This window comes from Pseudonaja textilis, chromosome 9 (assembly GCF_049901715.1).
Source record: "Pseudonaja textilis isolate UNSWEBS1 chromosome 9, rPseTex1.2, whole genome shotgun sequence".
In the NCBI taxonomy this organism is placed as follows: domain Eukaryota; kingdom Metazoa; phylum Chordata; class Lepidosauria; order Squamata; family Elapidae; genus Pseudonaja; species Pseudonaja textilis.
The window spans coordinates 1,862,155-1,885,102 of record NC_141998.1 but is presented as its reverse complement, the minus strand read 5'-3'; the positions used below and the strand labels follow the sequence as shown (position 1 = coordinate 1,885,102).

Genomic DNA, 22,948 nt, shown 5'->3' with positions numbered 1-22,948 from the left:
TTCTATTCTTTATTCTGTTCCATTCCTATTCCTATTCTATTCTGTCTCCTATTCTAAGTTCTATATTCCTATTTCTTCTCCTTTCCCTCCCTGGGGAATCGTCGCGGCCGCTCCATCATCGGAGACTTTTGAAAGGTTGGAGAATAACTGGCCCGCCATGCTGGGGCCCCTTCCCGCTCCGTCATTCCTTTTATCTTCGCCGTCCCTTTCAGAGCGGGGCGAAGCGCACAGAGCCGAAGTCGAAAAGAAACCCGCACGTCTAGCGCGCGTGCCAAAGGACGTCCCCTCTAGGGATCCTTACGTCACGCTCTCCTCCTCCCGGGTACCCAGAACGAGCCTTGAAAAAAAGAGGAAGGACTACCGGAGTTGACCCGGAACCGGAAGTTCCGAAACGTTTCCTCCCCCCTTCTCTCCTTTCTTCCGCCTGCGCGTGAGGGAAGCGTTGCCCGGGAAGCGAGAGACCCGGAGCGGCCGGAGAAAGGCCCAGCCGAGCCGGGGCGGAGAACGAAGCAGCGGCCGGAGCTCCCCGAAGATCCGCTGCTGCCGCCGCCGCCGCCGCCATGGCGGACGTGACCGCCCGGAGCCTGCAGTACGAGTACAAGGCGGTGAGTGCGGGGCCGGGATGGCCGAGCGCCGCTTTCGTGGGCCTGTCCCGGGCTGGGGTCTCCTCCTCCTTGGGCCCCGCGGAAGGGGGATCGAAGGAGCCGGCTTGGGAAGTCCAGGCCTGGGAATGGAGGCACCGGGAGGGAAGCCTGTCCTGTCCTCCCTCTTGTGGGGATCCTCGGGGGTCCTGGGGGGGTAGATTCCTCCAAGCAGTCGGGGCCCAGAGAAGGGGGGGGAGCGGTCTCCAACCTGGGCCCCTTTAAGCCTGGAGGACTTCAACTCCCAGAATCCCCCAGCCAGCTTTGGTAGGCAGAGGCTGAATTTCTGTCCCCCTTATTTTCCTCCCCAAAAACTAAACTCGACCACGTAGTTTCGTACTGAAGCACAAACATAGAACTTGCAGAATATAGAACGGAAATAGAATAATACATAGAATATAGAATATAGGATAGAAATAGAAGAGAATATAGAATGGAATACAACATAGAATATAGGAGAAGAGAATATAGCATGGAAATAGAATACAACATAGAATATAGACTAGAATATAGGATGAAATAGAGAAGAGAATATAGAATGGAAATAGAATACAACATAGAATATAACTAGAATATAGGATAGAAATAGAAGAGAATATAGAATAGAAATAGAATACAACGTAGAATATAGACTAGAATATGGGATAGAAATAGAAGAGAATATAGAATGGAAATAGAATACAACATAGAATATAGACTAGAATATGGGATAGAATTAGAAGAATACAGAATTGAATAGAATACAACATAGAATATGGGATAGAAATAGAAGAGAATATAGAATAGAAATAGAATACAACGTAGAATATAGACTAGAATATAGGATAGAAAATAGAAGAGAATATAGAATGGAAATAGAATACAACATAGAATATAGACTAGAATATGGGATAGAAATAGAAGAGAATACAGAATTGAATAGAATACAACATAGAATATAGGATAGAAATAGAAGAGAATACAGAATGGAAATAGAATACAACATAGAATATAGGATAGAAATAGAAGAGAATATAGCATGGAAATAGAATACAACATAGAATATAGACTAGAATATAGGATAGAAATAGAAGAGAATATAGAATGGAAATAGAATACAACATAGAATATAGACTAGAATATAGGATAGAAATAGAAGAGAATATAGAATGGAAATAGAATACAACATAGAATATAGACTAGAATATAGGATAGAAATAGAAGAGAATATAGAATTGAATAGAATACAACATAGAATATAGACTAGAATATAGGATAGAAATAGAAGAGAATATAGAATGGGAATAGAATACAACATAGAATATAGACTAGAATATAGGATAGAAATAGAAGAGAATACAGAATTGAATAGAATACAACATAGAATATAGGATAGAAATAGAAGAGAATATAGAATGGAAATAGAATACAACATAGAATATAGACTAGAATATAGGATAGAAATAGAAGAGAATATAGAATTGAATAGAATACAACATAGAATATAGACTAGAATATAGGATAGAAATAGAAGAGAATATAGAATGGAAATAGAATACAACATAGAATATAGACTAGAATATAGGATAGAAATAGAAGAGAATACAGAATTGAATACAACATAGAATATAGGATAGAAATAGAAGAGAATATAGAATGGAAATAGAATACAACGTAGAATATAGACTAGAATATAGGATAGAAATAGAAGAGAATACAGAATTGAATACAACATAGAATATAGGATAGAAATAGAAGAGAATATAGAATGGAAATAGAATACAACATAGAATATAGACTAGAATATAGGATAGAAATAGAAGAGAATACAGAATTGAATACAACATAGAATATAGGATAGAAATAGAAGAGAATATAGAATAGAAATAGAATACAACTAGAATATAGACTAGAATATAGGATAGAAATAGAAGAGAATATAGAATGGAAATAGAATACAACATAGAATATAGACTAGAATATGGGATAGAATTAGAAGAGAATACAGAATTGAATAGAATACAACATAGAATATGGGATAGAAATAGAAGAGAATATAGAATGGAAATAGAATACAACATAGAATATAGACTAGAATATGGGATAGAAATAGAAGAGAATACAGAATTGAATAGAATACAACATAGAATATAGGATAGAAATAGAAGAGAATATAGAATGGAAATAGAATACAGCGTAGAATATAGACTAGAATATGGGATAGAATTAGAAGAGAATATAGAATGAAAATAGAATACAGCGTAGAATATAGACTAGAATATGGGATAGAAATAGAAGAGAATATAGAATAGATTATACAATAGAATATTGAAGGTGGCGGCCCTTTGTGAGCTGAATGCAATGGAATTTCATTTTACTGTGTACTGATTAGTGTTCATTCAAAGTGACAATAAAGTTATTCTAAATCTAAGATTATATGGATCAATTGTGTTCAGAATCTTTCTCTGAGCCTGAGATGGAACCCAATCTCCTAAGCCAATGTTTTGAAATTTCAAGCCCTTCTTAAAGTTGCCAGCTTTGAAAATACACAGTCATAACCTACTGCCAGCGCTTTGTGATTCGGTGGCGATGAACTAATTTCAGGGCAATGATGGAAAAATGTGCCTTTCATTTAATTATAACGTAATCCGTTTAGGCGCTTGCCTGACTCAAAGGTTAAGCAAGAAATGTTTGAAATCAATTGTTGTATAGCCATTACCACCTTGCTGATCTCTCTCTTTTCCCCCTTTCTCTTGTCTGTGTCTGGCAATTCTTTCAGAACTCTAATCTTGTGCTTCAAGCTGACCGGTCTCTGATTGACCGGACCAGACGCGATGAGCCCACAGGAGAGGTCTTATCGTTGGTTGGGAAGCTGGAGGGCACCCGCATGGGTGATAAGGCCCAAAGGACCAAACCCCAGATGCAGGAAGAAAGAAGAGCGAAGTAAGCAAAGAAATATATGCTTGTTGCCTGTTAATATCATACTGAGTTGAGTGAATTCCAGAGTGGGTGGATCTGACACGCTCATTGCATCTTCTGCTTATGATGCTGAGGTTTCTATTGCACACTGATGTGCCAGCACTGCATGTTCAGTTGATCAGAATATTAAACGTTTCCATATCATCTTCTGGAAAACTTTACTTCTAGAGGTCTGTAGAGATTCTCAGTCATCCTGGTTGTCCCAAAGGTGCTTTTTCAGGAGGCAACTTGGATGTCCTTGTTTTTTGTTTTGAAGACATTTTGCTTCTCATCCCACCCAAGAAGCTTTTTCAGCTCTGACAGGAGCTTCCTTTCCCCACCATCCTGTCAGAGCCGAAGAAGCTTCTTGGATGAGAAGCGAAACATCTTCAGAACAAAAACAAGAAAGTCCAGTTGCCTCTTGGAAAAGCACCTTTGGGTCTACTTCATCTCACTCCCCAAGGTTCAACTAGAGGTTGAGGTTGAAGATGCTGCGAAAAAAACAATGCTGATTAAGCAGTATGAATCGATAGAAGTTGAGGCCTGGGGCAGAGAAAATTGTAAGCAGAGATAAAGACAAGCTAATGAGAATGTTCCTCTGGGCGTAGGAAAAGAAGGTGGTTATTGTGCTTCAAGATGATGAGGGTTGGTGATCTCCGAGAGACAGGATTTCATAATCTTGAAATACATTGGCACAAGATCACAGCCAAGTAGAATAATAGGGGTACCAGCTATCCCATCAGTGGGTAAAGAAGATCTGTGTATTTAGAAAAAAAATCACAGATTGGTGAATGGAGGAAGGAACTAATTAATGTATATTTTTGTCATAAAACATAGCTGGATGATACTTTTATTAGGATAATCTAATACAAAAGTGAGCAGATTTTCAGCTTCTCGATAACTTATAAGAATATCGTTATCAAAAGAAAATGGGTGTGTCTGGGGGGGAGAAAGGATGGATAATTTAAAGAGATGGATTTCTAGTTACTGAGCGGTTCTAAAGGAGGATCCTGGGCTGAATGTAGAGTAATTAAAATGCTGTCCATATCAGAATAATTTTGATCTGGACAGAGAAAAAAATACACATTTGTGTATGATATAAATCCTCAGAAAGAGCTTTCTTGGCTCTCCATTAGATAGATTTTCTTGTGTCTTTTCTGGCTGTTGGCTAATCTTCCTCCTGGTTTCCTAGGAGGCGCAAACGTGATGAAGACCGGCATGACATAAACAAGATGAAAGGCTACACCCTGCTTTCCGAGGGTATTGATGAGATGGTGGGAATTATCTATAAACCCAAAACGAAGGAGACTCGGGAAACCTATGAAGTTTTACTGAGCTTCATTCAGGCAGCTCTGGGTGATCAGGTGAGTGAAAAACAGGTGCTGCATTTGTCCTACCTGAGATTTCATAATTACCCTACTTTGTAACCAGTATTGGCAATTTTTGTGCAAAAGCTATAGGAGACCATAATTGAGCTCTTGTGTAGAAACACAGTCAGGTAGGTTTCTGAAGCTCTTTATCATTTCTGTAGAGTCCACTGGAATTGAATGGCCAATACATTTTAAGAAATAAAACAGAGATACCTTAACACTTCAAGATGATCAGCTGTTTTATTTTTTGCTGTTTCTGTCCACTGAGTAAAATGAACATGTCATTTGGTTCAGTGTAGAAACTAGGAGCTTAATGTAGTGTTTGGGAAATCCAGTTTTTTTTGTACTCTTGAGATGTTGAATTTTTACATGCTGTACTAAAGAAAACAAGCTGGTGCCTCATTATCTTTTTATGGATAACTTAATCCAGTCTTTATTTCCCCAATAGCGCCGCTGAGATATGATTCCTGGTGTTTGAACTGACTTTGGATTTTTTTTTTTTAACCGTGATTGTTCAGGGGTGTAGCCGAAGTATTACCAAAGAATTATTTCCAATTATGTTGTGTTTCCACAAATGCTTATTATCGCTTTCTGAAACATGTTTATGGCTCAGACAACATGGCATGTAAAATAATAGAACAGTTATCAAATGAAAACATATTAAGAATGAATAGAATACGATTGCTTATTGTACCTTATGACTATTATTAAGTGTTGTACCTTATGATTCTTGACTCTTGACAAATGTATCTTTTCCCTTACGTACACTGAGAGCATTTGCACCAAGACAAATTCCTTGTGTCTCCAATCACACTTGGCCAATAAAGAATTCTATTCTATTAAAAACCAACTAAGGCAATAAACTAGCAAGCAGAACTAAAATAGACTATACGTAATCAAAGGCTCAAGAAAGCAGCCGGCTCTTAATTCCTAAAGGCCCGCGGTGTGGAGAATAACTGTGTTTTGGGGAAGGGAGTGAGAAAAGGCCACCAAAGACCCCTCCTCGATCCCATAATGTGACTCTGCTCAATGTGTGCGCAAATACAGATGCATGCAGTCCCACAAATGAGTCCTATGATACAGGATAAATGTTCTCAAGTTTTCAGCCATTAAACTGGGCGCAAAAGGAATGGTATCAATGGATACATATAACGGTATTGAAATGTATGTATGTTTTCTTAAGTTTTTATATATATTTATATAAATGTGCAGCCTCGAGACATCCTCTGTGGAGCTGCTGATGAAGTGCTGGCTGTCCTGAAAAACGAAAAGCTACGAGACAAGGAACGGCGAAAAGAGATCGACCTCTTGCTGGGCCAGACCGACGACACCCGTTACCACGTCCTGGTTAACCTGGGCAAGAAGATCACAGATTATGGCGGAGACAAGGAGATCCAGAATATGGGTATAATCCGCGGCCTCGGTTCCTTTCAGCTTATGCTCTCTGAATTAGGACCTGGGGTGGGGGCAGCTTATAGTACAGTCTGATTTTTGGGGTTTTCTTGATTTGATCAAACAGGATGTGGCGCTAAGAGGCTGCAGGGACAAATTCTGTTTGCCTTATCGTTCTCTGCCCCGAGGGTCAGGGATGTTTCCAAGATGGTTAAATCTTAGAAGATTTTAGATTTGGAGTAACCGTATTGTCACTTCGAACATACACCAATCGGCATGCATTAAAATGAAATTCCATTGCATGCAGCTCTCAAAGGGTCTCCGCCTCCAATATACACCACGTAACCCTGACAAAATAAAATACAAAATTCTGCTCACGCCCACATCTACGACACAGCCACAATCCGGTCTAGTTTGGTTGTATAACGTTTTGGTGATTTCATCGTGAGATCTACCAGATTTGAAAAACATTTTAAGGATTGGGCTGCGGTTTGGGTTGCTAAGTTTGATAATGGGAAACTTCTGGCGATCTTAGTTGTTGCATTGGGATGGCAGAAGCTCCAGCTGGGAGGGAAGGATGAGCTTCACACCCAAAAGCCTTTGCGTGGTGTGACTCTTGTAAAATTACCTCTTTTCCCCGACATCGTAACTTACGGTCACGAAAAGCCGTGGTTCTAAAGGGAGGACTGCCTCTCCCTGCTTTTCCTCACCGAAACCCTTTGCTTTCCTTGGCAGATGACAACATCGATGAGACTTACGGAGTGAACGTGCAGTTTGAGTCAGACGAAGAGGTGAGCGTGGAGGCTCCTGTGCTGTAGAACAGGGGTCCTCAGCCTAAGCCGTGACCCACTAACTGCATGACTGGCTTGTGCATAAAGGCCCCTGCTCCCCTCCCCCTGGGCCCCCAACCCAGAAAAGTTGGGGAGCTCTGCTGTAGAATGTCAGGAGAGAAATCCTATGCCAGGTTCCAAGCAATGTAACCATCGTAAAACAATGCACTCCGAGGCATTGCAATTCCTCAAACAACAAATTGATTAAAGTACATCATTTTGGCACTAACTAGTGCAGAGGTCTCCAAACTCCCAGAATTCTCCATTGCTGGCTGGGGAATTCTGGGAGTTGAAGTCCACGAGTCTTCAAAGTTGCCAAGTTTGGAGACCTCTGGACTAGTGGAAAGGCAGCACTGAAAGTTTCCTGGCTTTCCACATCACTATAACTAGAATTTTCTCAATTTTCCAAAACAATATGTCACCTTGTCCAACCAGGGTGTGAAATGGCTTCCTGGCAGCTTCGCTTCTCCTCCCTCTGGCCAAGCAACCATTGGAACGTGGTTGACCCATTGTCCAGCTATGTCATTTTGGCTCTCAGCTCTTCCCCCACCCCACTTTCAGCTTCCAAGTGTGTCAAACTGAATTTGTATGAATAACCCAGGTATAACCCAATCCACCCCCTAACCAGTCTCAGGCTTGACCTCTTAGCAACATTGAATCGTGAAGGGGCTATTTTAAGTAAAAAGAGCCGTTGTGAACCAACAGGAAGGCGATGAGGATGTCTACGGCGAAGTCCGGGATGAAGCATCCGATGAAGACCTGGAAGGCGATGAAGCTGTCGTACGCTGCACCCTCTCGGCTAACGTGAGTCCCCGGGAAAACGAGGCCTTTTGGTTTTTAAAAAATAAATAAAATCAAAAATTAGTTTGATTACATTGGAGACTAGCCACCTTGTACGTTTTCCTGGAAAAATCCTGGCCAGGGGAAAAGGTTTTGAATAACTTGAGAATCAGTTGTTCCTACGTATGTCAGTCTGTGTAGGTAGTCCACGATCACAACGGAATCCAACATTTCTGTTGCAATTTTATATCTGCGTTCAAGGATTCCCTGTAGTGCAGGGGTCTCCAACCTTGGCCGTTGTGGTGACCCTCAATGGCACAAAGGCAACACAGTTAGATAATCCGTAGGAGTCCCTTTATTAGCTCCACCTTTGACCCCAATGTCCTGGTTACCTTCTTGGCTGGAGGAAAACTCTCCCAGGAACAGCCTTTGGCTGCAGTGAATGAAGTCCAAAACATGGTCAACAAAAACTTTAAAGTTCAAACAAGCCAAACTGAAGTAATTAATTAGTCCAGCAGGACAAGAGAAAGAATTTCAGACTTGAGGGCACAGCAATAACTCAACACAGTTTGGAAGACGCCAGGAACACAGATAAGCAGTCGACACAAGATAAACTCACGTTTGCTCTGCAGTCAGCTTGCATCTCTTAAACTTTCATTCCCAGATGTGGCTAATGAAGGGAATCAGGGCCCTTTCCTCCCCCGTAAGCCATGCAACCCACGTTGCTCCCTTCTCCGTTCCTCCCTGTGTGTTCTAGGATGAAGAGGGGGTGGGCTTGGATCTTCCTCTGAACTCCCCCTCCTTTATTCTAGCTCTCCCCTGCTCTGCCCAGCCGGACTTTGCCCTTCCCCAGTTTCCACCACAGCCAACGGTGCCACACTCCCACTCCCTGTCAGCTGTTCGTCTTCCTTCTCGGATTCAGACGGGGTGGGGGTGGGGGGCATGACAGCCACTTTATCCCTGGCAGACTTCAACTCCCAACGCTGCCTGGGGAATTCTGGGAATTGAAGTCCACCAGGCTTAAAGTGGCCAAGGTTGGAGACCCCTGTTGTAAGTGCTTTCTAATTTCAGGAAGAATGAGAGAGGCTACGTATTCCTAGCGTCGCCTTCGGGCTTTGGGGTGTGTGTGTGTGTGCTTAGCCAAGCTCAGGGTGCGAGTCCTGGCATTTCTCCCCAGCTGGTGGCCTCGGGGGAACTGATGTGCTCCAAGAAGAAAGATCTGCATCCCAGGGACATCGACGCCTTTTGGCTGCAACGCCAGCTGAGCCGTTTCTATGACGATGCCATCGTCTCCCAAAAGAAGGCTGACGAAGTGCTGGAAATCTTGAAGGTGTGCTTGCTTGCTTGTTTGATCTTGGTGCTCTGATCCTGATCCTGCCTTTTTTTGGTGTGGGTGGGGGGGGTTGGCTTAATATTTGGGGCTCCAGAAGAAGAGCCTTCCCTGCTGCGGCTGCTGTCCTCTGGAACAGGGGTCTCCCACCTTGGCCGATTTAAGACTTGGGGACTTCCGCTTCTAGAAGTCCACAAGTCTTAAAGTGGCCATGGTGGGAGACCCCTGCTCTGGGACATCTTTGTCGTTGTCCCCCTCCCCTAAAAAAGTCAGTCCTGTCCCTCTTGGCCTCCTGAAAGGCCTTGGAAGACCTGGCTGTGCCAACTAGCTTGGGACCCCCAGTCGCGGTGTGGCACATCGGTGGTGACTGATGGAATAGAGAACGGCCCACCCTCCTGCTTCATTCAGTGTTAATTGTAGGGTTAAATGTAAGGTCTTTATTTATTATTCTGATGTTTCATACAGCATTTCGGTGTCTGAAAGTGCCTGGTGTTGCCTTTGGCTAGATTAATGTGATAAATAAAAAGTTGCGCATATTTATACCATCCGACCCATCTTTCACAAACGTGCCTATGTCAAAGATCCAATTCTTTCAAGCCCTTCAAGAGGAAGGCACTTTTCTCTTGTCTTTTCGCTGAAGTACAACACCAATTTTCTCAATCTCTGGGGCCTGAAATGGGAAGCAGGAAAGCTCTTGGGGGGGGAAAGCTGTCTTTTGGCTTCTCTCTGGTATACCCGGGCTCTACAGACGTATTATGAGGGCCTTGGGGTTCCTCTGAGCTTAGTTGTTTTCTTAGATGTTTCATTACCCAGCTAGGTAACATCCTCAGTGCTAGAAGGGAGTTGTTGTTTGTCTTCCGTTTGTAATGCTAACGACTCGCACTGCCAGTATTGGTGGGAGTATTCAAGGAACCCAGAGCAAATCCCATTTTCTTTTAGAGCTGATGATGTTACCTAGTTGGGTAATGAAACGTCTGCAAGAAAACAGTCAAGCTCAGAGAGCACCAAGGACCCCTCACTCCTCCTCCTCCTTCACCTCCACCACCACCTTTCTACAAATCCCACTCTCTTTTGCATGGATGATGTTACCTGTTTGGGTATTGAAATAAGGAAACAAATCAAGCGCAGATTCCTCATTTTAACCCTGAGCCACAAATATTCTATCAGTTCCCTAGACTTGTATTTATACAGGGAAGCCCAGTTTGCAAAATTCGGAAGAGCCAAATGCAGCGTGGTATTATCTCCAAAGAAGGCTGGCTCCAAACTCCTGAAGGGCACCTGCCAGTCAAAGGCAGCCCTCCTACGTTTCATTTTCCCGACTGCCCTGTGCCTCTCTTTGCCCTTCTGCCATTCGAGGCCCCACTCGTCATCCGTAGAAGATGAAACGGTTCGAAACGGTTTCAAACTGACAGCCGCCTCTCTCCGTTTTCTTCGCTTCCTTCCCCCAAGACGGCCAGCGATGACCGAGAATGTGAAAACCAGCTGGTTCTGCTCCTGGGATTTAACACCTTTGACTTCATCAAGGTGCTGAGGCAGCACAGGATGATGAGTGAGTATCTGTGTCGCTGGAATGTGAAACGCTCCTTTGTGGCGCTCCCCAAGAATTGGCTTCTTGTCCCAAAAGGTCCTTTGAGATGCCCTAGCAGAGGAGAGTTGGGGTTTTTTCTTCTTTCCACCCCGCTCGGATTTCAAAGAATCCCCTTTTCCCCTTTCTGGCTTCTGAAAACGGTCAGAATAGAGCTGGAAGGGGCCTTGGAGGTCTTCTAGTCCAACCCCCAGGCTCAAGCAGGGGACCCTGTGCCCATTTCAGACACAAGTGGCTGTCCAGCCTGTTCTTAAGTTCAGTGTGTTCTCCAGTGATGAAGGACCCATCACTTCTGAAGGCAAGTTGGTCCACCTCCCAGCTGTGGGAATCCAGGTCGCAAGTCCCTCGCCCCCGTAGATCCGTTGTAACTTCGAATGCTTGCTTACTGACTGGGGGATAAATTGAGGATCCCCTGCAATACTAGCCTGCATGCTGCGTATTTCCCTTGTGAGAATTTTATATTTATGTCCTTCCTCTGTGTGTGTGTGTGTGTGTGATGTGCAACTGATGTTTTGAACCAAAGGTGCTTTTTTCCCCAAGAGGCCGCTGGACTTTCTCGTTTTTCTTTTGAAGACGTTTCTGCTTCTCATCCAAGAAGCTTCTTCAGTTCTAACGGGATGGTAGGGAAGGGAAGGATTTATACTCCTTGCAGGCAGCTGGTCATTTGCATCCTTTTGGAAGGTTGTTGAGGCCACTTGGAGGTTTACCTGTTGTCTCAGGGTCACCTGAGTGGTGCAATGGGGTGTGAAGCCTTCTTGGAACTGCTGAAAGGACTGTGTTGTCGAATGGAGATAGATGATCCCTCTGTCAACTCATAAAATATTTCTATGTTGTTGTTTTTTCCAGTTGCCAAGACAAAGGGAAGGTGGGCGGGGAAGGGATTTGAAAGAGCAGTGCGGCAGCTTGGAAAGCAAAAGTGCATTCCATAAATGTTTTCAAAGATAGTAACTAGGTGACTGAAGTTTCTGCCAGGCAAATCTCTAACTGGAGAGCATGATTGATGACTCTGGGCTATGGAGGTGTCCCATTGGAGAATATCAATTACAATACACCCAGGGGGTGGAGGGAAAACCAAGGTCAAGGGTGACAATGAATGATGTGTCTCAGAGCCGGCTACACCCAGGCAATGCCGGATGTGTTAACTCCCAATAAATCCTTTGGAAGTTTTGGAAGTTTGGCTCAAGACTCACGATTTCATTGGGGTGACTGCCGGAATCCTGACACCATAAGTCTAAGTGCTATTGTTGTTGTTTTTTTTCAGTTTTGACATAGAATGGCCTCTTTAACCCCTCTTTCAAACCAGCGGTCCTCTCTGTCCAAAATGTGGACTTTACTGTCTTCAAATGTGGACTTTACTGTCTTTTAAATACAGATGGATTGCTGAATATAGTCCTGAGGGATTTGTTCTCCTGTGTCAGGGGTCCCCAGACTTGGCAACTTTAAGGCTTGTGGACTTCCTCACTCCTTGCTCTGAGGAATTCTGGGAGTTGAAGTCCACAAGTCTTAAAGTTGCCAAGTTTGGAGACCTCTGGCCTACGTTGAAGAGCTGAAGCTCCTTGGATGAGAAGCAAAACGTCTTCAAAGAAAAACCAGAACGTGACCCCGATGACAAGAGAATCTCCGTAGAATATTTGACTGATATTTTTGCTTTCTGGCTCTAGTCCTCTACTGCAGTCTCCTGGCCAGTGCTCAGAGTGAAGCTGAGAAGGAGAGGATTATGGGAAAGATGGAGTCAGACCCCGAGTTGTCCAAGTTCCTGTACCAGCTGCATGAAACTGAGAAGGAAGATTTGATCCGGGTAAGAATTTGACAGTAACGATCAAGAGAGAAACCTTTTTAAAAGGACGTTTGTACCAAAGCAGGCAAATCCAGAACTAGGATTGACTTTGCGCAATGCAGCTGCACCGTGTAGCTTATCTTTCGTGTCTCTAGCATTGCTACGTTAAGAGAAATACACAATTGAAGCGCTACTAAAACAAGTGAACAATAACAATAGCATTTAAGGCTTACCTTACATTCCAACCCCATAGTGCCTTTATAGCACTCCCTATAAACGTAAGCATTATTTGCGTATTGTCCCCAACGTTGTGGGTCCTCATTTTACCCACCTCGGAAGAATGGGAGTCAACCTTGAGTCGGTCAGGATCGAACCGATGACACTTGGCAGAGTTTGCTGGAAATACTGCACTTTAACCGCTCTGCCACCTGGGTTAAAATACTATTCCTTTAATATTGCAGCTGAATAATCTGTGCTACTTTATTCCTCATTAAGTTTCTACGTTCTTACTTGTTGAACGTAAGATGACCTTCTACAGTTGTCTGTCATCATTGTAAAATGACCCCTTTCATTGGGGCTTATTCCTTGGAAAGGGTATTTAAGACGACAGGTTTTAGGGACTGAAGCTTAACAAATGTTGGTTAACAAATGTTGGTACACAAAAGCTTCTAATTCCTCACTCACACACCTCACCTCCCCACCTCTCCAAAACAACAACTACCCACCTTTAGATGCTGTTTAGGGTTTTGTTTGAAAAATATCTCTGCCATTCACCATCAGAATTAAGATTTAAAGCCACTTGTTGGCCTTGCCTTCTCTTTCAGGAGGAACGCTGTCGCAGGGAACGTGTCCGTCAGTCCCGCATGGACACCGACCTGGAAACCATGGATCTGGACCAAGGAGGAGAGGTAATTGGATGGATGGAGTGGTTAGAGGCTGGCTTGAGGGCTCAATTTCCTCTGCCTGTCTGAAGTCCTCTCCCAAGTGACATTTGCCTTCTTGAATCGCAGGCCTTGGCCCCTCGGCAAGTGCTGGACCTGGAAGACCTCGTGTTTGCCCAAGGAAGCCACTTCATGGCCAACAAGCGATGTCAGCTGCCCGATGGCTCTTTCCGCAAACAGCGCAAAGGCTACGAGGAAGTTCACGTCCCTGCCCTTAAGCCCAAGCCCTTCGGATCGGAAGAGGTGAGCCTCCCTCTCTGTCAACTCCTAAAGCGTTCCTGGGCCTGCTCTTGAGTTGCCCTAGGCGGGGGAGAGGGGGAGAATTGATGGAGAAGCTCCGTTGCTATGACCAGAAGCCCATTCCACACATACCTTTCTCCAGATTGTATCCCAGGTTACCCAGAGCAAGCCAGAGAGGCGTGTTTTCCACAGCCCGAGAAAGTGCTCGGTTGGAGAATGCGATTTAGGACACACCCTGGGAGGAGGAGGAGGAGGGGACGGGGAAACGGGGTCATAGGTAGGCAGTAAATTACGTGGGGCAGAGCCAACTGCACTTTCGGACACGTTGCTCCTAAAAAATAATTGGATTTCTTTTGAAACTCGACTCGAGGCTCATGAATTAATTAGGGCATCCGCTGGAACCCGGACACTCTCATTTCCCTGCTGGGGCTTATGTTATGTGAATTTGGCATCGCAGTCATTCCTCTTCTTCCTCCATCATCTTCCTCAGCAACTCGTTCCTGTAGAAAAGCTCCCCAAGTATGCCCAGGCTGGATTCGAAGGCTTCAAAACCCTGAACAGGATTCAGAGCAAACTCTACCGCGCGGCGCTCGAGACGGACATGAACCTGCTACTGTGTGCGCCCACGGCAAGTGTCACCTTTCTCTTCTCCTATCTTGAGTTTTCCCCACTCTCTGATGCGTTGAGTTAAAACCGCGACCCCCTCCCTCCCTCCTTCCCTCCCCAGAGTCATTCTGGTGAGAATTATAGCCCAGAACACCTTGGGGAAGACAAAGGCTGCTCTCTTACGACACCGAAATATCATTTTATCACGTTTTATCTCTCTCTTAAATTATCGTATTCTATTCCAATTTCATTTTAGACTGTACTTTCTTCCAATTTCATTGGAAATCTTATTTTATTCTAATTTTTCGCAATTGTGTTTTATTCCAATTTCATTTCAGATTGATCAAAGCAATCTGAAATGGAATTGGAATAAAACACAATTGCGAATAAAACACAATTTTTAGTGATCATCTTGTTTCTGGAATTTTGCCCTCGCATACGGCCCAAGGGCTAATCCGTCAACAAAGAACCCCGAATCTCTCTTCCCTCCCCTTCAGTGCGTTCTACGGGGCAGGGGTTGAGGGAGTCACAGCAGGAATGAGGAGGATCGGCTTCTCTCTCTTGACGCTCTCTCCTCCTCCAGGGTGCCGGGAAGACCAACGTGGCTTTGATGTGCATGCTGCGCGAGATCGGAAAGCATATCAATTTAGACGGGACAATCAACATCGATGACTTCAAAATTATCTACATCGCCCCCATGAGGTCCCTAGTGCAGGAGATGGTGGGCAGCTTTGGGAAGGTAAGAAGAAGAGTTGATGGTGAGTCGGTAGAAGACACGCACACGAGTGGAGCGCAGCTTGAGGCCAACCAGTTGTGCCCAGTCTTAATGATCGACATTAAGGTCGGCTTTCCAAGGGATGAAATCCATTTAAAAAAAAGAAAAGAGCAACGTCCATCTTCCAAAACTCATTTCTTTTATTTAGGAAAGCATCAAATTGGCAAAGTCTGTTGTAATTCTCAATCTGACACAACCCGGAATTGCACCAGATAATATTGGAAGTTAAGAAACAGCCCCCCAAAAGTCACATTCTCCAATAGAAGTAAATCAATGTTTGCCTTGGTGTCATCAATCTCCACCTCCAAGACTCAGCAAAGTCAGCTTTCCTTCCCACAGGAAGAAGACCCACCTAGCCTAAACAACTCTATCTCCACTCCACCTCCAGGTCTCAGCAGGGTCAGCTTTCCTTCCCACAGGAAGAAGACCCACCTAGCCTAAACAACTCTATCTCCACTCCACCTCCAGGTCTCAGCAGGGTCAGCTTTCCTTCCCACAGGAAGAAGAACCACCTAGCCTAAACAGCTCTCTCTATCTCCACTCCACCTCCAGGTCTCAGCAGGGTCAGCTTTCTTTCCCACGGGAAGGAGAGTCAGCTAGCCTAAACAACTCTCTCTTATCTCCATTCATCCCACCTTAGGAATGTGGAAACCATTCCCCACCCTCCACGGCCAGCAAAGAGATAGAAAAGGAATATATAATAAGGCTAAATAAAATGGCTACGCAAATGTCGATTTCGGGCTTGACAATTAAGTGTTATAATGACTATTAAGTGTCGTACCTGGTGATTCTTGACGAATGTATCTTTTCTTTTTATGTACACTGAGAGCACGTGCACCAAAGACAAATTCCTTGGGTGTCCAATCACCCTTGGCCAATGAAGAAGTCAGTCAGTCAGTCAGTCAGTCAGTCACTCAATACCTTTTTCACCCCATTCCCTCCTTCCCTGTAGCGCTTGGCCACTTACGGCATCACGGTGGCTGAGCTGACCGGCGACCACCAGTTGTGCAAAGAAGAAATCAACGCCACCCAGATCATCGTCTGCACCCCAGAGAAGTGGGACATCATCACTCGCAAAGGAGGGGAGCGTACCTACACCCAGTTGGTGCGCCTCATTATCTTGGTGAGTTGACCCTCTCAAGGTTCTTGTTGGGGCCAGATGGGATCCAGGCATCCTTCCCCCCCACGGCAGCACGATCCGTTGGAATACCAATAGGATTTAGAGTTACATACCACTTCCCAGTGCTTCCCAGCCCTCTCTAAGCGGTTTGCAGAGTCAGCCTATGGCCCCCCCCAACCACCTGGGTCCTTGGAAGGATGGAAGGCTGAGTCGGTCAGGATCGAACTCCTGGCTGTGGGCAGAGTTAGCCTGCAATGCTGCAATTGTAACCACTGAGAGGTAGGTAGGTAGGGAAGGAAGGAAGGAAGGAAGATAGATAGCATTAGCCCTTAGACATGTACTGCTTCTCAGTGCTTCCCAGCCCTCTCTAAGTGCTTTTTAGAGTCAGCCTAAGTGTTTTTTAGAGTCAGCCTATGGCCCCCAACCATCTAGGTCCACTTTTGACTGACCTCAGAAAGATGGAAGGCTGAGTCAACCTTGAGCCAGTCAGGATCAAACTCCTGGCTGCGGGCAGAGTCAGTCTGCAATACTGCATTCTAACCACTGTGGCACCAGGAAGGAGAAGGAGAGGAAGGAAGGAAGGAAGGGCAATAGCGCTTGGACTTATGTACCGCTTCACAGAGCTTCACAGCCCTCTCTAAGCGGTTTCCAGGGTCAGCCTATTGCCCCCAACCACCTGGGTCCTCATTTGACCCACCTCGGAAGGATGGAAGGCTGAGTCAACCTCGAACCAGTCAGGATCGAACTGGTGGCAGTGGACAGAGTCAGCCTGCAATCCTGCCTTCTGACCACTGCGCCACTACAGCTCTTGGCAACTGTACCTCCCTTGGTTTGCTATTCATGGAGTCACCCTTTCTCCTCCGGGCAGGATGAGATTCACCTTCTCCACGATGACCGGGGCCCAGTTCTGGAAGCCTTGGTGGCCAGAACCATCCGCAACATCGAGATGACCCAGGAGGACGTGCGGCTGATCGGGCTGAGTGCCACCCTTCCGAACTACGAGGACGTGGCTACCTTCCTGAGGGTGGAGCCCACCAAAGGACTCTTCTACTTCGACAACAGGTATTTGATGGAAGGTGGCCGTCATGTTGAATGGCGACTGGGTACCCAATGCGTGACCCTCAGTGTCTAGCAGATCTCTAAAGTGCCCAGTTGCAGATGATTCTCTGGGTAGCTTGGCACACAAAAACTATGCAATCAATAATAAAGCCCAATAGATGCTGCTACCTGGAGGGGAACAGCAATTAATCTCTGTCATTCAATGTGAAGAATTAAACTTTTAAGGAAGTATAGGTGTGTTATGCAGATCTTTCTTTAAGCATTCTCTTCCGGCAGTATGTTCCTTTCCTTCTTTCCTTTCCTTTTTCCTTTCCTTTCCTTTTTCCTTTCTTTTCCTTTCCTTTTTCCTTTTTCCTTTCCTTTCCTTCGCCTTTCCTTTCCTTTCCTTTCCTTTCCTTTCCTTTCCTTCCTTCTTTTCCTTTCCTTTTTCCTTTCCTTTTCCTTTTTCCTTTCCTTTTTCCTTTCCTTTCCTTTCCTTTTTCCTTTCCTTTTCCTTTCTTTTCCTTTCCTTTTTCCTTTCCTTTCCTTTCCTTTTTCCTTTCTTTTCCTTTCCTTTTTCCTTTCCTTTCCTTTCCTTTTTCCTTTCTTTCCTTTCCTTTCCTTTCCTTTCCTTTCCTTTTTCCTGTTTCCTTTTTCCCTTTCCTTTCCTTTTTCCTTTCCTTTTTCCTTTTTGCTTTCCTTTCCTTTCCTTTCCTTCCCTTCCCCTTCCCCTTCCCTCCCCCCTTCCCTTTTTCTTTCTTTTCCTGCTGCCTTAACCACTAGCTGACTCTTTTATGAGGTGGAAGGCAATTTAGAGCAAACCAGCGGAGTGGATTAACAAGACAAGTAGTTCCTCAGATAAAAATCGAGCAATGTAATACTGGTTGCCTGGCTTCTGTCAAACAGCCCAAGGAGCTGTACAAAGCATGTCTTGGATATAAACAGATTTTTTTTGCACCTCTGATTTACACTTTGCAAGGCCGCCTGTGGTCGTCTTCAGCTCTCTCTCAGTTCTTCCCGTGTCTTCGCAGCTTTCGCCCGGTTCCTCTGGAGCAGACCTACGTGGGAATCACAGAGAAAAAAGCCATCAAGCGCTTTCAGATTATGAATGAAATCGTGTACGAGAAGATCATGGAGCATGCTGGGAAGAACCAGGTATTTTGTGTGTGTGTGTGTGTGTGTGTGTGTGTGTGTGACTGTGACTGCCTTTCATTTTCCCACGGATTTAATCTTGTTGCTAATGAAGGCAAATTGGCCATTTGGATCAAAGGAAAGAATTACAAGCACTTTTGTTGCTACTTCTGGACTGTGTGATCGAGGTGGAATGAAACTTTGATTTGGGGTTTTACTGATTACGTTGATCTGTTGCTATAGGAATGGCTAATTTATATTACTTTAGATAAGTAAAAAGTTGGGATTAGTTGTTCGTGCTTTATTCTACTGCAACAGAGAGAGATGGAAGTTTTCTTCCCTTCCTCCCCTCCTCACTTTTCTTTCCTCTTCCCCTTCGCACCTTGTCCTATTATTTGCTTTCATATTTTTAATATTTTATCCTTGTACTAGCTGGATACTTGTACTTTGCTAGGAAACTGTGTGGTGGGGCTTAGTTTTGGGGGAGGAAAATAAGTTGGGGGGGAATTCTGCCTCTACCTACCAGCATCCATCGATATTCATCTGGCTGGCGTCCTATCAGTGTGTGAGAGAGTTGAGGGCTGTTTGGAAACTGAAGGAGTATTTGCGGTGTGAGCAAGGAGACAGCAAGGAGCCTGGGCATGGCTTAGCTCAACTGTTCTGTACTGAAGCTGGTTGGTGCTGTGAAACTGAATCTGAAATTCCTTTGTGTTTTGCATTTGGAAGGATTTTTTTCAGGTGGGAATAATAATAATAATAATTAATTAATAATTAATAATAATATAATAATAATAATAATAATAATAATAATAATAATAATAATAATAATAATAATAATAGAGGAAATACTCTAAATGCTCTGATGGTTGCTTCAAAAAATCCGTTCTTAGTGAGCCCCAGAAGCCAAGAGGAAGATACGTGCCAAATTTCAAGTTTGTAGGCTTTACGGTTTTGGAGATTTTGTGATGATGTACGAGTGGTCTTTCGCTTTTATAGATACAGATTTTATTTATTCTAAGATCTAATAAAATGTCATTAAGAAAAGATAACAAAGCAAAACTAGTTAGGTCCATTGGGAGAAGCACCACTGTGTCCTATTATTCGCTTTCATATTTTTTATATTTTGTTTTTGTATTTTATTCTATCATCCAATAAAAAATATTTAAAAAAAGAAAGATAACCAAGGGATTGCAAAACGAGATAGACCCCATTGTGAGAAAACCCCTCTTGGTTCTTTGCTGCAGATTTCCTGCTTTATTCAGCCGTCGTTCTCGGTGTCTCGTTCGCCGTCTTCTCTTCTCTCCAGCATTCTAACCCCGGAAACTCCGCCGCCGCTGCGGGCCGAACTCTGATTTAACGGTTCTGTTTCTGACCTTTTGAACCCAGGTGCTTGTCTTCGTCCACTCCCGGAAGGAGACGGGCAAGACGGCGCGAGCCATCCGAGATATGTGCCTGGAGAAAGACACGCTGGGCCTCTTCCTGCGAGAGGGCTCTGCTTCCACGGAGGTCCTGAGGACCGAGGCCGAGCAGTGCAAGGTGCGTACGTATTTTCCTTTCTTCCTCCATCCCTCCTCCTCCTCCTCCTCCTCCTCCTCCTCCTCTGGGTTATCTGTGAGTGTCCGATTAGGTGTTAAACCAATTGTCCCTGTCTTTTACTGGCTGGTTGGCTTTGCATTCCACGGTATGTCCTAGCAAGAGGGCAGTCCGGACAACAATATTGCAGAATGCAATCTGGGTCGATGACTGGGGCCAGAGGTCTTCCAAACTTTTGGACTTGTCCCGGAACCTCTGTGTGTGTGTGTGTGTGTGTGTGTGTGTGTGTGTGTGTCTGTCTGTCTGTCTGTCTGTCTGTCTCTCTCTCTCTCTCTCTCTCTCTCTGTCTCTCTCTCTCTCTCTCTCTCTCTGTCTCTCTTTCTCTGACTGTCTATCTCTCTCCCTATCTCTCTGTCTCTCTATGTCTCTGTTTCTCTGTCTCTGTCACTCTCTCTCTGTGTCTCTCTCTGACTCACTCTCTGACTCTCTCTCTCTGTGTCTCTCTGACTCTCTCTGTCTCTCTCTGTGTGTGTGTCTCTCTCTCTCAGTCTCTCTCTGTCTCTCTGTCTCTCTTTCTCTGACTGTCTCTCTCCCTATCTCTCTGTCTCTCTATGTCTCTGTCTCTGTCTCTCTGTGTGTGTGTGTCTCTCTCTGACTCTCTCTGTCTCTCTCTGTGTGTGTGTGTCTCTCTCTCTCCCTGTGTGTGTGTATCTCTCTCCCTGTCTCTCTGTGTCTATGTCTCTGTATCCCTTTCTCTCTGTCTGTCTGTCTCTCTCTGTGTCTCTGTCTCTCTCTTTGGCTCTCTCTGACACTCTCTCTCTCTCTCTCTCTGTCTGTCTGTCTCTCTCTCTCTCTGTGTGTGTGTGTCTCTCTCTCTCTGTCTCTCTCCCCCACCAATTATTGAAAGTAAATTGGGAAGAACTTTCTTGTTACCCTTCTCACAAACTTCGCTGTTTTCTCCTGTATACAGAATCTGGAACTTAAGGACTTGCTCCCCTATGGATTTGCCATTCACCACGCGGGCATGACCAGGGTGGACCGAACATTGGTGGAAGATTTGTTTGCAGATAAACACATTCAGGTGCGGCATTCCGCTCCCTGGAATAACAAATTCCCTGTTGTTGAATGTTCTAGAATACTTAGAGAAGGCAAAGGAGGCTCCGAGGGAATCTTTTCGTTACTTGGGGACTGCTGTAGGTTTTCCTTCTCAGGGAAGATTGTATGTGAACAGCTTTGGGGTGGCGGGTGTCACTCTAGATGGGGAGTATTTTGCTACAGGTAGTCTGTTCTGTTGTACTCTACTCTATTCTAGAATTCTTTATTGGCCAAATGTGATTGGACATACAAGGAATTTGTCTTTGGTCCATAAGCTCTTGGTATACATAAAAAATACATTCATCCAGAATCATAAGATACAATATTGAGCGATAGTCATAGGTTACTAAATAAGAAATCAACACCACACTAGGAAACAAATAAAAAAATATAAATTGTAGAGATACAAGCAACAAGGTTATAGTCATAAGTGGGAGGCGATAGGTAATAGGAAGGGTGAGGAGAAGAATAGTAAAAACAGTCTTAGTAAATAGTTGGACAGTGTTGAGGGAATTACTTGTTTAGCAGAGGGGAAAACTCCCCTTGTGTCTAGTTGTTCTGGTGTGCAGGGCTCTATAGCGTCGTTTTGAGGGAAGGAGTTGAAACAGTTTATGTCCAGGATGTGAGGGGTCTGTAGATATTTTCACAGCCCTCTTTGTGACTCATGCAGTATATACAGGTCCTCCATGGAAGGACCTGTATACTATATAATTAGGCTTTTGCTGATATTGCACTTTTATGGAAATATTAGACACGGGATGAGATCTAATCCTTCTCTTGCAGGTTCTGGTCTCCACTGCAACCTTGGCTTGGGGTGTTAACCTCCCTGCTCACACGGTCATCATCAAAGGGACACAGATTTACAGTCCTGAGAAAGGACGCTGGACTGAGCTGGGTGCCCTGGACATCCTACAGGTAAAATCCCGCTCTCCCCAGTTGGGCACTCCACTAACGCAGTGCATTTAAGTACCCAGACCATCATTCTTTCTCATCACAAGAAACTTGAAACTCTGTATCAGATCCCATGCTTGTATCTCAAGACGTGTGATGTGTTTTGTTTAGATGTTGGGTCGTGCTGGAAGGCCTCAGTATGACACGAAGGGCGAAGGTATCCTGATCACGTCCCACGGCGAGCTGCAGTATTACCTCTCTCTTCTCAACCAGCAGCTGCCCATCGAGAGCCAGATGGTGGCCAGGCTCCCCGATATGCTCAATGCAGAGATTGTGCTGGGAAACGTCCAGAATGCCAAGGTGAGGACGGGGTGCCCATATCCGGTTCATGTTTGGAAATAATTCCGAGGTTGGCAGCCTTCGGACATTATAGACATTGTGATGACCCAAAGAGGCGTGGCACAAAGGCAACACAGTCAGATAAGCAATAAGAGTCCCTTTATTAGCTCCAACTTTGCTTCCAATGTCCTGGTTACCTTCTAGCTGGAGAAAAACTCCCAGAAACAGCCTTTGGCTGCAGTGAATCAAGTCCAAAATGTGGTTAACAAAAACTGTAACTATAAGTCCAGTCAAACCAAACTGAGGTAATTAGTTTGGGAGGGGCAATAATTCTACACGTGAAGGCACAGAAAAATTCACATGGTTGGGAAGACACTAGGAACACAGATAAGCAACGACAACACAGGATAAAGTCATATTTGTTCCCAGCCGCCACCATACTCAGCATGCATTTCTTTTAAACTCTCTCCCCATCTGCGGCTAATGAAGGGAATCAGGGCCCTTTCCTTCCCCGTAAGCCACGCAACCCACATTGCTCTCTTTTCCATTCCTCCCTGCCCTAGGAAGAAGAGGGGGTGGGCCTGGGTCTTCCTCTGA

At 44.7% G+C, this 22,948-nt stretch overlaps 1 protein-coding gene across 1 annotated transcript in view; it reads left to right on the top strand.

Annotated features, from left to right (window-relative positions):
- Positions 1-379: 379 nt before the first annotated feature.
- Positions 380-22,948, top strand: part of SNRNP200 (small nuclear ribonucleoprotein U5 subunit 200) — a 47,613-nt gene continuing 25,044 nt past the window's right edge. The window contains exons 1-20 of the mRNA XM_026715247.2: positions 380-605; positions 3,400-3,563; positions 4,771-4,942; positions 6,161-6,353; positions 7,076-7,131; positions 7,876-7,974; positions 9,128-9,280; positions 10,730-10,829; positions 12,527-12,663; positions 13,467-13,550; positions 13,653-13,826; positions 14,314-14,451; positions 15,013-15,168; positions 16,157-16,327; positions 17,193-17,386; positions 18,394-18,517; positions 19,880-20,029; positions 20,997-21,107; positions 21,905-22,036; positions 22,184-22,372. Of these exons, the coding sequence (XP_026571032.1) occupies positions 561-605; positions 3,400-3,563; positions 4,771-4,942; positions 6,161-6,353; positions 7,076-7,131; positions 7,876-7,974; positions 9,128-9,280; positions 10,730-10,829; positions 12,527-12,663; positions 13,467-13,550; positions 13,653-13,826; positions 14,314-14,451; positions 15,013-15,168; positions 16,157-16,327; positions 17,193-17,386; positions 18,394-18,517; positions 19,880-20,029; positions 20,997-21,107; positions 21,905-22,036; positions 22,184-22,372 (2,742 nt within the window). The 5' untranslated portion in view covers positions 380-560. The remainder of the gene's footprint in view (positions 606-3,399; positions 3,564-4,770; positions 4,943-6,160; positions 6,354-7,075; positions 7,132-7,875; positions 7,975-9,127; positions 9,281-10,729; positions 10,830-12,526; positions 12,664-13,466; positions 13,551-13,652; positions 13,827-14,313; positions 14,452-15,012; positions 15,169-16,156; positions 16,328-17,192; positions 17,387-18,393; positions 18,518-19,879; positions 20,030-20,996; positions 21,108-21,904; positions 22,037-22,183; positions 22,373-22,948) is intronic.